This window comes from Bos indicus x Bos taurus, chromosome 16 (genome assembly GCF_003369695.1).
Source record: "Bos indicus x Bos taurus breed Angus x Brahman F1 hybrid chromosome 16, Bos_hybrid_MaternalHap_v2.0, whole genome shotgun sequence".
NCBI lineage: Eukaryota > Metazoa > Chordata > Mammalia > Artiodactyla > Bovidae > Bos > Bos indicus x Bos taurus.
In genome coordinates this window covers 15,438,929-15,455,308 of record NC_040091.1, presented here as the reverse complement: position 1 = coordinate 15,455,308, position 16,380 = coordinate 15,438,929, and the positions used below count along the sequence as shown (strand labels likewise).

The 16,380-nt window shown below is 39.5% G+C and overlaps 1 protein-coding gene across 3 annotated transcripts in view; it reads right to left on the bottom strand.

Annotated features, from left to right (window-relative positions):
* Positions 1–16,380, bottom strand: part of BRINP3 (BMP/retinoic acid inducible neural specific 3) — a 486,602-nt gene that overhangs the window by 213,239 nt on the left and 256,983 nt on the right. For all 3 annotated transcript variants that reach the window (XM_027564433.1, XM_027564432.1, XM_027564431.1), the window contains exon 4: positions 12,190–12,380. In XM_027564433.1, coding sequence (XP_027420234.1) covers positions 12,190–12,380 — 191 coding nt within the window. The remainder of the gene's footprint in view (positions 1–12,189; positions 12,381–16,380) is intronic.

Below are 16,380 nucleotides of genomic sequence, written 5' to 3'. Positions count from 1 at the left end.
CATCACCAACTCCCGGAGTTCACTCAGACTCATGTCCATTGAGTCAGTGATGCCATCCAGCCATCTCATCCTCTGTCGTCCCCTTCTCCTCCTGCCCCCAATCCCTCCCAGTATCAGTCTTTTCCAATGAGTCAACTCTTCACATGAGGTGGCCAAAGTACTGGAGTTTAAGCTTTAGCATCATTCCTTCCCAAGAAATTCCAGGGCTGATCTCCTTCAGAATGGACTGGTTGGATCTCCTTGCAGTCCAAGGGACTCTCAAGAGTCTTCTCCAACACCACAGTTCAAAAGCATCAATTCTTCGGCGCTCAGCCTTCTTCACAGTCCAACTCTCACATCCATACATGACCACAGGAAAAACCATAGCCTTGACTAGACGAACCTTTGTTGGCAAAGTAATGTCTCTGCTTTTGAATATGCTATCTAGGTTGGTCATAACTTTCCTTCCAAGGAGTAAGCATCTTTTAATTTCATGGCTGCAGTCACCATCTGTAGTGATTTTAGAGCCCAGAAAAATAAAGTCTGACACTGTTTCCACTGTTTCCCCTTCTATTTCCCATGAAGTAATGGGACCGGATGCCATGATCTTCATTTTCTGAATGTTGAGCTTTAAGCCAACTTTTTCACTCTCCACTTTCACCTTCATCAAAGTCACTCAGTTATGTCCAACTCTTTGTGACCTCATGAACTGCAGCCTGTCAGGCTCTTCTGTCCATGGAATTATCCAGGCCAGAATACTAGAATGGGTAGCGTTCCTTTCTCCAGGGGATCTTCCCAAGCCAGGGATCAAACTCAGGTCTCCCGCATTGCAGGCAGATTCCTTACCATCTGAGCCACCAGGGAAGCTGATTATGAAATGCCTCAGTTCAGTTCCGTTCAGTCGCTCAGTTGTGTTCGACTTTTTGCAACCCCATGGACCGCAGCACGCCAGGCCTCCCTGTCCATCAGCACCAACTCCCAGTGTTTATCCAAACTCATGTCCACTGAGTTGATGATGCCATCCAACCATCTCATCCTCTGTCATCCACCTATCCTCCTGCCTTCAATCTTTCCCAGTGTCAGGATCTTTTCAAATGGGTCAGCTCTTCACATCAGGTGGCCAAAGTATTGGAATTTCAGCTTCAACATCAGTCCTTCTAATGAACACTCAGGACTGATCTCTTTTAGGATGGACTGGTTGGATCTTCTTGAAGTCCAAGGGACTCTCAAGAGTCTTCTCCAACACCACAGTTTAAAAGCATCAATTCTTCAGTGCTCAGCTTTCTTTATAGTCCAACTCACACATCCATACATGACTACTGGCAAAACTGTAGCCTTTTTTTTTTTTTTCCAGCCTTGAAAGTAGATGTATTTTATTTCTTCCAGGAGTATAATGCCTCCAAATAGACTGAAGGAAGTGAAGTATTGACTAGATGGACCTTTGTTGGCAGAGTTATGTCTCTGCTTTTTAATATGCTGTCTAGGTTGGTCACAACTTTCCTTCCAAGGAGTAAGCATCTTTTAGTTTCACAGCTGCAGTCACCACCTACAGTGATTTTGGAGCCCAAATGAAATGCCTAGCTAGGTGCAATTTTCTTGATCTTTCTTATGTTTGGCATCTTTTGAGTTGCTAGGATCTGTGGGTTTTAAATATCCCAATTAATTTGGAAATTGGTCATTAACCCTTCAAATATTTTTCATTTAGTCTGTAGCAATAGATTCTAATGTCCACTCCTAACCCTTTCCTTATGGTATGCACAATCTTCTGTAATCCTCTTCCACTAAATTTAGATAGGACCTATGACTTGTTTCTTTCCTGGTGGCTCAGATGGTAAAGCATTTGGCTATAGTATGGAAGACCCAGGTTCGATCTCTGGGTCAAGAAGATACCCTGGAGAAGGCAATGGCACCCCACTCCAGTACTCTTGCCTGGAAAATCTCATGGACGGAGGAGCCTGGTAGGCTGCAGTCCATGGGGTCACGAAGAGTCAGACACGACTGAGCGACTTCATTTTCCCTTTTCACTTTTATGCGTTGGAGAAGGAAATGGCGACCCACTTCATTGTTCTTGCCTGGAGAATCCCAGGTATGGGGGAGCCTTGTGGGCTGCCATCTACGGGGTCACACAGAGTCAGACATGACTGAAGCAACTTAGCAGCAGCAGCAGTACCCTTTGGTATGCCCCACCAGTGAGGCATGGCATTTCTAAGCATTTCATGCAGTACTCCATGAATTATTAGCATTTCCCTCTGGCTTATGGGAACACAAAATCACTATGCATGATGACTGCAGCCGTGAAAGTAGAAGATTCTTGCTTTTTAGAAGGAAGGTTATGACAAACCTAGTGCTGTGCTGTGCTTTGTTGCTCAGTTGTGTCCAACTCTTTGTGACCCCATGGACTGTAGCCCACCAGGCTCCTCTGTCCATGGGGATTCTCCAGGCAAGAATACTGCAGTGGGTTGCCATGCCCTCCTCCAGGGGATTTTCCCAATCCAGGAATGGAACCGAGGTCTCTTGCATTGCAGGAGGATTCTTTACCAGCTGAGCTATCAGGGAAGCCCAGACAAACCTAGATAGCATATTAAAAAGGAAAGACATAACTTTGCTAACAAAAGTCCTTATCGTCAAAGCTACAGTCTTTCTAGTAGTCATGTACAGATGTGAGTTGTTCAGTCACTCAGTCGTGTCCAACTCTTGCGACCTCATGGACTGCAGCATACCAGGCTTCCCTGTCCTTCACTATCTGCCAGAGTTTGCTCAAACCCATGTCCACTGATTTGGTGATGCAATCCAACCATCCCATTTTCTATCATCCCCGTCTTCTCTTGCCTTCAATCTTTCCCAACATCAGGGTCTTTTCTAAGGAGTTAGTTCCTCACATCAGGTGGCCAAAGTATTGGAGCTTCAACTTTAGCATCAGTCCTTCAATGAATATTCAGGGTTAATTTCTTTTAGGATTGAATGGTGTGATCTCCTTGCTGCCCAAGGATACTCTCAACAGTCTTCTACAGCACCACAGTTCAAAAGCATCAATTTTTGGGGACTCAGCCTTTTTATCTGTCCAGGTTTCACATCCATACTTGACTACTGGAAAAACCATAGCTTTGACTATATGGACCTTTGTAGGCAAAGTAATGTCTCTGCTTTTTAATACTCTGTCTAGGTTTGTCATAGCTTTTCTTCTAACGAGTAAATGTCTTTTAATTTCATGGCTGCAGTCACCATCCACAGTGTTTTTGGAGCCCAAGAAAATAAAGTTTCTCACTGTTTCCACTGTTTCCCCATCTATTTGCTATGATAGGACCAAATGCAAATCAATCCTGAATACTCATTGGAAGGACTGATGCTGAAACTGAAGCTCCAATATGCAAACAGACAACCCACTGGAAAAGACTCTAATGCTGGGAAGGATTGAAGGCAAATGGAGAAGAGGGTGGCAGAGGATGAGATTGTTAGATAGCATCACCAATTCAATGGACATGAACTTGGGTGAACTCCAGGATACGGGTGTCTGTAAAGGACAAGGTGGCCTGGCGTTCTGCAGTCAATGGGGTCACAAAGAGTCAGACAACATGCCACTATTTATAAGGAGGACTGATGCTGAATCCGAAGCTTCAATGCTTTGGCCACCTGATGCAAAGAGCTGACTCATTGAAAAAGACCCCAATGCTGAAAAAGATTGAAGGCAAAAGGAGAAGGGGGTGGCAGAAGTTGAGACAGACAGCATTATCAACTCAATGAAAAAGAGATTAAGCAATCTGCAGGAGATAGTGAAGGATTGGAAAGTGTGGTGTGCTACAGTCCATGGAGTCACAAAGAGTTGGACATGACTTAGCAACTGAACAACAAAACATATATAAGACATTATTTTGATTATAGACAAAAACAAGTAAAAATAGTTTCTGCTTTTGCCCTCCAAAAATTATTTATCAAAAGCCATGAAGACATGGCACAGGGGAAATAAATATCCATAATGCAAATTACAAAGTTGTTATCAAGCATATGAAAATTATGAATATGAAAAAATATGATTCTTTATTATTATGGAAATTTTTGATTCCAAGAATTTAATCACAGCACAACAGTACAACATAGGAGTATGAAGAGGAACTAAAGAGCCTCTTGATGAAAGTGAAAAAGGAGAGTTAAAAAGTTGGCTTAAAATTCAACATTCAAAAAACTAAGATCACAGCATCCAGTCCCATAACTTCATGGCAAATAGATGGGGAAACAGTGGAAACAGTGAGAGACTTTATTTTCCTGGACTCCAAAATTACTGCAGATGGTGACTGCAGCCATGAAACCAAAAGACGCTTGCTCCTTGGAAGAAAGCTATGGTCAATCTAGATAGCATATTACAATGCAAAGACATGACTTTGCCAACAAAGGTCCATATAGTCAAAGCTATGGTTTTTCCAGTAGTCAAGTATGGATGTGAAACCTGGACAATGAAAAAGGCTGAGTCCCAAAGAATTGATGCCTTTGAACTGTGGTGCTGTAGAAGACTCTTGAGAGTCCCGTGGATAGCAAGGAGATCAAACCAGTCAATTCTAAAAGAAATTAACCCTGAATACTCATTTGAAGGACTGATGCTAAAGCTGAAGCTCCAATACTTTGGCCACCTGATGTGAAGAACTAACTCCTTAGGAAAGACCCTGATGCTGGGAAAAATTGAAGGCAGGAGGATAAGGGGATGGCAGAGGATGAGATGGTTGGATGGCATCACCAATTCAATGGATCTGAGTTTTTGAGCAAACTCCGGGAGACAGTGAAGGACAGGGAAGCCTGGCATGCTGCAGTCCGTGGGGTCACAAAGAGTGGGACAGGACTGAGTGACTGAACTTAGCTGAACTGAATATGTCTTGGCTATTGTAAATAGCCTGAACTGAACTATTGGGGAACTTGTATCTTTTCAAATTAGAGTTTCTCCAGATATATGCCCAGAAATAGGATTGCTGGATCATATGGTAACTCAATTTTTAGCATTTCAAGGAACTTCTATATTGTTACCATAGGGGTGATACCAATTTATATTTTTACTAACATTGTAAGAGGGTTCCCTTTTCTCCACACCCTCTCCAACCTAGACAGCATATTAAAAAGAGGAGACATTACTTTGCTGACGAAGGTTCATCTAGTCAAAGGTATGGTTTTTCCTGTGGTCATGTATGGATGTGAGAGTTGGACAATAAAGAGGGCTGAGCACCAAAGAACTGATGCTTTTGAACTGTGGTGTTGGAGAAGACTCTTGAGAGTCCCTTGGACTGCAAGGAGATTCAACCAGTCAATCTTAAAGGAGATAGCCATGAATATTCATTGGAAGGACTGATACTGAAGCTGAAAGTCCAATACTTTGGCTACCTGATAGAAAGAGCTGGCCTAATAGAAAAGACCCTGATGCTGGGAAAGATTGAAGGCAGGAGAAGGGGACGACAGAGGATGAGATGGTTGGATGGCATCACCAACTCGATGGACATGAGCTTAAGCAAGCTTTGGGAGCTGATGATGGACAGTGAAGCCTCACATGCTGCAGTCCACGGGGTTGCGAAGAGCTGGACATGACTGAGCAACTGAACAACGAATGACAACTTAGCAGGATTAGCATCTGAATTATAAAGAACACTTATAGTGGAATCACAGAGTCGGGCACGACTGAGTGACTGAACTGAACTCCAGCCTTTACTATTTGGTGATGGCCATTCTGATTCAGGTGAGGTAATATTCATAGTAGGTTTTATTTACATTTCTTGATAATTAGCAATGCTGAGTATCTTATTACATGCTTGTTGATCATCTATATGTCTTCTTTGGAGAAAATAAGTCTGTTTAGGTCTGCTGCCCGTATTTTGATTGGGTTGTTTTGCATTGTTGAGTTGTATGACCTGCTTGGGTATTTTGGAAATTAAGCCCTCACCGGCCACATAATTTGCAGATATTTTCTCCAGTGCATTGGTTGTATTTTCCTTTTGTTTATGGTTTTCTTTGCTGTATAAAAGCTTATGAAATTGATTAGGTCCAATTTTTGTTGCTGTTGTTGTTTTTTTCCTATTGCCTTAGGAGAAAGGCATTGATATGATTTATGATATGATAAGAAAACACTGATATGATTTATGTCAGAGAATGTGTTGCCTATGTTCTCTTCCAGGAGTTTTATGATGTCCTGTCTTATATTTAAGTCTTTAAGCCATTTTGAGTTTATTTTAGTCAGTTCAGTTCAGTTGCTCAGTCATGTTCAACTCTTTTCAACCCCACGGACTGCAGCACGCCAGGCCTCCCTGTCCATCACCAACTCCCAGAGTTTACTTTAGTTTACTGATACATGTGTTGTGGTCCAACTTTCCCATGAGATCAGATCAGATAAGATCAGTCGCTCAGTCGTGTCCGACTCTTTGCGACCCCATGAATCACAGCACACCAGGCCTCCCTGTCCATCACCAACTCCTGGAGTTCACTCAGACTCACATCCGTCGAGTCAGTGATGCCATCCAGACATCTCATCCTCTGTCGTCCCCTTCTCCTCCTGCCCCCAATCCCTTCCAGCATCAGAGTCTTTTCCAATGAGTCAACTCTTCCCATGAGGTGGCCGAAGTACTGGAGTTTCAGCATTAGCATCATTCCTTCCCAAGAAATCCAAGGGCTGATCTCCTTCAGAATGGACTGGTTGGATCTCCTTGCAGTCCAAGGGACTCTCAAGAGTCTTCTCCAACACCACAGTTCAAAAGCATCAATTCTTCGGCGCTCAGCCTTCTTCACAGTCCAATTCTCACATCCATACATGACCACAGGAAAAACCATAGCCTTGACTAGACGGACCTTTGTTGGCAAAGTAATGTCTCTGCTTTTGAATATGCTCTCTAGGTTGGTCATAACTTTCCTTCCAAGGAGTAAGCGTCTTTTAATTTCATGGCTGCAGTCACCATCTGTAGTGATTTTGGAGCCCAGAAAAATAAAGTCTGACACTGTTTCCACTGTTTCCCCATCTATTTCCCATGAAGTGATGGCACCGGATGCCATGATCTTCGTTTTCTGAATGTTGAGCTTTAAAGCCAACTTTTTCACTCTCCTCTTTCACTTTCATCAAGAGGCTTTTTAGTGCCTCTTCACTTTCTTCCATAAGGGTGGTGTCATCTGCATATCTGAAGTAATTGATATTTCTCCCGGCAATCTTGATTCCAGCTTGTGTTCCTTCCAGCCCAGTGTTTCTCATGATGTACTCTGCATATAAGTTAAATAAACAGGGTGACAATATACAGCCTTGATGAACTCCTTTTCCTATTTGGAACCAGTCTGTTGTTTCATGTCCAGTTCTAACTGTTGCTTCCTGATCTGCATACAAATTTCTCAAGAGGCAGATCAGGTGGTCTGGTATTCCCATCTCTTTCAGAATTTTCCACAGTTTATTGTGATCCACACAGTCAAAGGCTTTGGCATAGTCAATAAAGCTGAAATAGATGCTTTTCTGGAACTCTCTTGCTTTTTCGATGATCCAGCGGATGTTGGCAATTTGATCTCTGGTTCCTCTGCCTTTTCTAAAACCAGCTTGAACATCAGGAAGTTCACGGGTCACATATTGCTGAAGCCTGGCTTGGAGAATTTTGAGCATTACTTCACTAGCATGTGAGATGAGTGCAATTGTGCGGTAGTTTGAGCATTCTTTGGCATTGCCTTTCTTTGGGATTGGAATGAAAACTGACCTTTTCCAGTCCTGTGGCCACTGCTGAGTTTTCCAAATTTGCTGGCATATTGAGTGCAGCACTTTCACGGCATCATCTTTCAGGATTTGGAATAGCTCAACTGGAATTCCATCACCTCCACTAGCTTTGTTTGTAGTGATGCTTTCTAAGGCCATTACCACTTGTCAAAGAGAATGTCTTTGCTCCATTGTATATTCTAATGTTCTAATATATATCCTAACTTTATGAATAGTTCTTGAAGTTTATAATAATGTATCTTTATAATTTCAGAAATATAAATGAAGCTCTAAAGTCATGGAACTTCTTCTCAGTATCACCTTGACCACCCTTAGTAAACTATGCAGCACCAAAACATCATTTGAAGATGGATTTTTTAGCTGGAATATTGACCTGTAAGTTGATTTTATCATATTGTTTGTGCCTTTCACTAAATTTGTTCAAAAAAATTCTAAACACCATAATTTTAAATATATTTCCAGTAAATTTTCTATGTTAGGAAAATGCTAGGAATATATTATTGTATTGTATCTTTTTGTATTGTATTGTAATCATTGTATCTTTTCTTTTAGAAAAATAATGATAACTTTTAGAGTTTTAACAGATTCAAAATTTTAATTTAAAACAGAGTATAAAGGAAATTTTGGAAAATGTATATAGCATATCAGGCAATTGATTAAATTTCCCACAATATATATATTTTTATTTTTCTCATCTTTGACAATCATATTAAAGTTCATTCAACTATTTCAAAATAAACCTAAAGAATATGTTAGTGTGATTTTTTTAGGTAACTTGAGTCAATTTAATTGAATATTCTGAAAATAATGGAGAATCCTAGACATTATACTTGATATTTTTTGCACTAATAATTATATTGAGAAATAATATTTGACATAAATGCCATTATTGGAATAATATAGCAGTTAATTAAGCTATATAGGCATTTGAGCCATTCCTTTTTTGTTTATAGATGTGTTAATGAACTTCAGTCTACATTTACATTCATGATTATAAGAGATAAAAGCAACCATTTGTTCAATTTCCTTTTCTAGAAACTGGTTCATAGTCAATGCTATTCATTCAACTCCTGTGTTTTTTAAAGATTTAGCATGATAAAAGCAGGCACGATAATGCAGATTTAACAATATTTTTGCTGTTATCTGATGATGAACTTATTTGACTTTATTTTTTAACAATACTCTGTCTCCTAGATTCTATGAATCATGACACATCTTCATACAACATTTGTTCAAGAAATTACATGCCAATTACATGACACTTAAAATCCAAGGTTTTTTATCTAATCAAAGAAATTGTAGATCTTGGTATCCCTAGTGTGAATCTTTAAAATATAAAAGCAACACATTGAACCTTTAGAGAGTTGGTAGAATTTTTCAGCTTTTGATTTTAAATATACTACAAAAGCACTTTGCAGTCAGTTGTTTATTCAGGTAAAAGGATTTCAGAAGTTGAATACCCTTGGATTTTGCTAACACACCCACTACCGTAGCCATTCAGTCCCTTTCACCCTGTCCAATTACATCTAAGCAATTATAATCTTATACTTGAGGAGGGACATCTTTTATCTTTTATCTATACATTTGATAACTAAGGAAAAATAAAAGATACTCTCTCCAGAAAATTACACAGCATAATAAAAGTGTGCATGAAATTCAAGGACCCTGTAGAGCTGCTCAAGAATCTTTCCCAGAGCTTTCACAGTAGCCCAGACTGCAGCTGACCATGGGTCAGATAATCACTAGCTACTTTACTGCCTCAGGTGGGAACTCCATCCATGTTTGAATTTAATCCTGAAAAGTCTGATGGCCCTCCCCTCTTTCCCAGCTCCTACTACCTCACCCTTGCAGGCCTTGGGTACTTTCAGATTATTTTCTGAACCTTGTTGCTCCCAGTACACATACCTCATTCCCTTTTTTTCTTAGTTACAGATAAGATATGTGAACTTTTCTTTACAATCCATCCATCTCTATATCATTCCTATATTGTTCTCTGTTTCCTCTCCCTGATCTAAAGTTCCACTTTTTTTTCCTGTTTCCAGCCCTGCTACACACACTTTAAAATATTTCCATTATGGAGACTTCCTTAGTTACTGTGATACAGAATCTGCCTGCCAGTGCAGGAGACATGGGTTTGATCCCTGGTCTGTGAGATACCACACACTACAGAGCAACTAAGCCCAGGCACCACAACTACTAAGCCTGTGCTCTAAAGCCTGGGAGCTGAAGCCACCGAAGCCTGCACTCGTTCCCTAGAGCCCATGGTCTGCAATGAGAAGCCACAGTCAGAAGCCCTCAAACCACAACTAGGGAGTAGCCCCTGCTCAATGCAACTAGAAAAAAGTCCAGACGGCAACCAAGACGCAGAACAGCCAAAAATAAATAAATATAATTACTCTAGAAACTATTTCCATTGTGTGCATTAGAACTCCCTTCCAAGACTACTGGATAAAGAGTATTTTCTGGAGTCCTTTCAAGGCAAAACTGTTCACTCTCCCACACTCCAGGCTACTCCTCTGTGTTCCCTAGAGCTCCTGTGAGCTTACTCATTGATAAAAGTCACTTCTACTTTGAGGCTGGCTCATTTCTACCATCCATGAAGCCTTATCAACATCAGCTGTAGCATCAGTGTCTAAGAACACTGCCTGCATACAATAGCCTAGCCATTAAAACATGTGCCTTTTATGATACAGATTTCTATTCTGGGACAAAAGAGTATGTACAAATATCCATTAAGTTTTGATATGAACTGTGAATGAATACTTACTATGGATACAAAAACTCTATTGTATAATTCTACTTGGTGTGCTGAGTGAAAAATCAATAGCCATATAATAAACACACTTACAACAATGATGTCTTCTATTAGAAAATATACTTTAAGTCACTGTTTATATCACTGAAATTGATTTCTGAAAAAGCCTATTTCCTCTCAGTAACCTTAAGCTAAATACCTACAACACTACTCTACCTTACAATATTTTAAAATTAATCAACATCTGCATTCATGCTGGCCACATTGGTATCTATATGGCATAAATATTATTTATATACTTGATTACTCAATATAACCTAAATTCTATGGTCAGAGGTAGACTATCATTGTACAATTTATCTCTACAGAAGTCTTTTTCTTAACCTCATTTACAAACAGTATTGGAAATCGGCAGTTATTATTTGTGCAACTCTTAAGCTAAAGATATTTTCATGTAACCTTTTATTCTCTCTAGGAGAATCTTAGACAAAAGATGTACCTTAGGCTAATTTGTCTAGCATTCTCAACATATCAATGTACTAATTTTTCAAGTAACTGAAAAAATATAAATACTAATTTTAATCTCACAAAGCAATACAATGATATATTTAATGACTGGTTTTTACATTAATTATGACATGTTACATTTAAAACACTAAGAAATGCTCTTTATGTTTTATTTTGTTCTTACTACTTTGTCCAGAATCACCCCATGATATTGTGCCAACTCTATGGTCTGTTAATTTTACAATGGCCCCTGGCCAAACCCAAACACAACAACATGCTTATCCAAACTTCCAGAGAAATATGTCAAAACATCTATTGTTCTGGAAACTACTGCTTCTCTCTCTCTCTGTCTTTCTCTTTCTCTTTCTTCTGAAAATTAAAGGTATCCTGTTTTCCCATTCTCTCAGCACTCATAAAGTCAACTTTAGTTGAGTCAAAGGCTAAAGATTTTAGCAAACACATGGATTTGTCCACTAGTTCCAGATTATGGTGTATATTGACTTCTAGAGACTTAAAAACAACTACTTGTACTCCTTAACTGTGTCTTAAAAAACAAAGGGGGAAATACTCCTCGAATCAGACTTCTTAATGATTTTTGTGCCACTGACTCATTTTGAGCCCAATCATCCACTACTCAGGATAATGTTTTTAAATGCACACAAATCAAATTATGAAGTTTTACAAAAGAAATCAGTATTATTAAAACAAGGTTTCATCCATGTATGCTTTGTGTGTGAGTCTAAGTAGCCAAGGATAACTCAATTCATGTGCATTTCAATTAATGCTCTGACTTGAAAAACCTTAATCCAATTATCCAGTTAACAAAATTACATGAAAATATATATATATATATAATTTCACCTTAAATGTATTGCAAAACTCAAAACAAAAGGAAATAATACATTATTCTTCAAGACACCATGGTTTAAATCAGTGAGCCATGAACATACATAGAAACGGATCTTAGAGACGGAAAACACAGTGGTATGATATGATGGTTTAGTCTCTAAGTCATATCCAATTGTTGCAACCCCATGGTCTGTAGAATGCCAGGCTCCCCTGTCCATGGAATTCTCAAGGCAAGAATACTGGAGCTGGCTGCCATTCCCTTCTCCAGAGGATATTCCCGACCCAGGGATTGAAACCCAGTCTCCAGCACTGCAGGCAGATACTTTACCACTAAACCACCAGGGAAGCCTCATGGTATGATATAATCATAAGATAAACATATTCATACCTTTATAGCAGTGGATGCGATTTGAATGTGGTGAAGTCTCCGAAGGGTGCTGTCCCTGTCAATGAAATAGGAAGCAGCCAGTTGGTGTAGAGTCTCCAGAGTAACCGAGGAGCTATTGGCGCTGGGGTCACTTCCTTCAGATCGTTTGCTCAGCTTCCGCTTGTCCACAAAAATTGTGAGTGACTCCTCTCCTGCATGAATAATATTTTACATTATTCCATTTTCCACTTAAAATCAGTGTTTAAATTACCTGCAACTGAGGAAGCCTAGATTATAACCATTATGAAACAAAAGAGTGACAGATAACAAATGGGAAGGGAGTTTTATTTATATTTTTGTTCACAAATATTTCACACATACCTATTAAAGTACCCGGGATGATCATGGTTGTGAATACATATTTAGTAAGCACTGAATAGCAAGCTTTTGGAGAATTTTTTCTCTAGATTTTATTGACTTTTTCGTATGGTTTAGCTTATCTAACACTAATGTAGCCCCAAAATTAAGCAAATTAAGATAAGAAAATATGTAAAATAAACAATAGTTACTATAGATCGTTATGGCAAATGGAAACTTGATCAAGTATATTACAAAATATTGTTGTTTAGTTGCTAAGTAATGTCCAACTCTTGATTTCTCAGGCAAGAATCCTGGAAAGGTGGCCATTTCCTTCCCCAGGGGATCTTTCAGACCCAAGGATCAAACCCACATTTCCTGATTGGCAAGCAGATTCCTTACCACTGAGCCACCCTGGAAGACCACTTCAAAACATTGCCTGCTTTCAATTGTATCTTTAAAATGCAGAGAAAACATATATATGACTATACAATTATATAAATATGTGTATTAAGCTCAGAGGTTATCATGAGAAATGCTGGGCTGGTTGAAGCACAAGCTGGAATCAAGATTGCTGGGAGAAATATAAATAACCTCAGGTATGCAGATGAAACCACCCTTATGGCAGAAAGCGAAGAACTAAAGAGCCTCTTGATGAAAGTGCAAGAGAGTGAAAAAGTTGGCTTAAAGCTCAACATTCAGAAAACTAAGATCATGGCAACCAGTCCCATCACTTCATGGCAAATAAATGAGGAAACAATGGCAACAGTGAGAGACTGAATTGTTTTGGGCTCCAAAATCACTGCAGATGTTGACTGCAGCCATGAAATTAAAAAACATCTGCTTCTTAGAAGAAAAGTTATGACAAACCTAGACATTAAAAAGCAGAGACATTACTTTGCCAACAAAGGTCCGTCTAGTCAAAGCTGTATTTTTTCCAGTAGTCATGTGTGGATGTGAGAGTTGGACTATAAAGAAAGCTGAGCACCGAAGAATTAATGCTTTTTAACTGTGGTGTTGGAGAAGACTCTTGAGAGTCCCTTGGACTGCAAGGAGATCCAACCAGTCCATCCTAAAGGAAATTGATCCTGAATATTCATTGGACTGACTGATGCTGAAGGTGAAATTCCAATACCTTGGCCACCTGATGTGAAGAACTGACACATTTGAAAAGACCCTGATGCTGGGAAAGATTGAAGGCAGAGGAGAAGGGGATGAGATGGTTGGATGGCATCATGGACTTCAAGGACATGAGTTTGAGTAAATTCTGGGAGTTGGTGATGGACAGGGAGGCCTGGAGTGCTGCAGTTCATGGGGTCACAGTGAGTCGGAGATGACTGAACTGAACTGAAGCTCAGAGGTTTCTTGTGTGCTGCAATCCATGGGGTCACAAAAAATCGGACACAACTGAGCGACTAAACAACAACAAATACATGACATTAAATATTATATTATTGTGTGTTGGTAGCTTTGTAGAAATCACTAACATCCATGGGAGCTTTAGGTTCTTGATAATGGACCCTCTAAGGTGAAATTTGAAGTTAAGCGAATTACAGTTAAGCTGCATCAACATTTGAATGTTGATAAAAAAGTATCAATGCCATTTAAGACTAACATTAAGAACTTGCCATTCTCAGACTTCCAGATTCTTGGATCATCTAGCATATAATTGTCAGACTTGAAGCTTGTTCTCATTCTTTCAGAAACCCATCTGTTCAGGTGGCATTATGCCCATTGACAAATTGGCAAGCCAATTTCCTAAAACACCAAATAAGATTTCTAGCAGAAGAAGAGTTTGTTTGTCTTCTCAAAATTAAAAATAATGCCAGTTTTAAAATGACACAGTCTAGTGACCATCTAATTCTAAGTGACAGTTTCTACTTCTCTGCAAGAGATAAGGTGAGTTGCTATCAGAAATAATGTGTCAACAATGTTATTTCAGAAAGTAGCATTCTCAGTTTGTATTTGGAACTCAGCATATGCCAAAGCAGGAGATGCAAGAGACGTGGGTTGATCCCTGGGTCTGGAAGACCCCCTGGAGAAGGAAATGACAACTCACTCCTATATCCTTGCCTGGAAAATTCCATGGACAGAGGAGCCTGGTGGGCTACATTCCGGAGGGTCACAAAGTGTGAAACACAACTGAGTGTGTGCATGTGCGTGTGTGTGCACGCGCTCACAAACACACACACACATATCCTGGAAATCAAGCAGATTGGAATTACGGAAGGAAAAAAAAAAGACCTTCAAATATATAAACGAGTGGATCAAATTATCAACAGCATTAAGTCATTTGCACGGTAACCAGACTTCAGATGGGAACATCTGAAAGCAAAAAGAAATATTTATGTCAAATACTATAAGGGAAAAAAAAAAAAAAAAAAGCAGCAACCATTTACCCTCGAAGGGAAGGATGAACTGGTTTGGAAATTTTGTTTCACTGAATCTGAGACCAACTCACACATGTACCCAAGCAAACATCTTGCACATGGAGACAGAAAGATCAGTGCCATTATCTTCTTATGATCTAAGAAGTCATAAGGCAGCTCCATGACACATGTAAGTGTTATGATCTGAATGTTTGTGTCTCACAAAATTCATATGCTGAAATTCTGTCCTTCTAAGATCATGGTATTAGGAGGTGGGGTCTGTGGGACATGCCTGGCTTATGAGAGCAGAGCCCTCAGGAATGGAAGTCATGCTTTGTAAATGAGTCTACCAAGAGATTCTTTGTCCCTCCTGCAATGAGAATATACAAGGAAAAATCTGTTAGTGGAAGACAGCCCTCACTCAACCATCTTGGCACTCTGATCTCTGACTTCTAGCTTCCAGAACTTTGAGCAAGGTGTTTCTGCTGTTTACAAGTTACCCAGTCTTTGGTATTTTGCTATAGCAGCCTGAACAGACTAAGACAGCAAACAGTGTCTCTTCTTAAAAACAGAAAAAAACAGAAAAAAACAAACAAACAGAAAACAACAGTTAAAAACCAAATGAAAAAGATATCTTGATAAAAGTAAATAAAAACGAAAGAAAAATTAATCATCTCTTCAGGTCAAAATTATTACATCAGAAAACGAAATAGACTGAATAGTGCTAAAGACTAAAACTTGCAAATCTGCTTTAACTGAAACACTTTTCATAAAGTAGAACACAGAAGATACAGGTTAAAATATCCATACGCTGACAATGTTACGAGACTCCAGAACATGTTTCCTAGACCTAGATACATTCGTGGGGTAAAAATGTAACAATAGAGATCTACAAAACCTACTTAATAAGATAGATCATCTAGTGAAATATGAAACCTTATAATAATAAAGAGGAAATGAAAATTTCTTCTCAACAGTACATAGAACATATTGGCCATATATTCCATTAAAAAATCCTTAGAAAATTTCAAAAGTTTGAAAAAATAAATCAGTTGAGAAAGTTTTTCTCCTTGAACTCAAGACAAACTCATATGAGCTTGTTTTGACTAGACTCTTTCTATAGGCATGTGCGAGTCCAACTTTAGGAAGAATTCTGTCAAGTCACTTTAGCAAGAATCCCCTAGCCTGAACATCTGATCATCTTTAATAGCTGACCAAATTCCGCATCCATCACCATCTCCCTGGTGACATTTGGTAACCCTGGTCTGCCTTCAGCAAGATTCCTGTTGCCGCTGCTGCTGCTGCTGCTGCTGCTTCTGCTAAGTCGCTTCAGTCGTGTCTGACTATGTGCGGCCCATAGACAGTAGCTCACTAGGCTCCCCTGTCCCTGGGATTCTCCAGGCAAGAGCACCGGAGTGGGTTGCCATTTCCTTCTCCAATGTATGAAAGTGAAAAGTGAAAGTGAAGTCGCTCAGTCGTGCCCAAC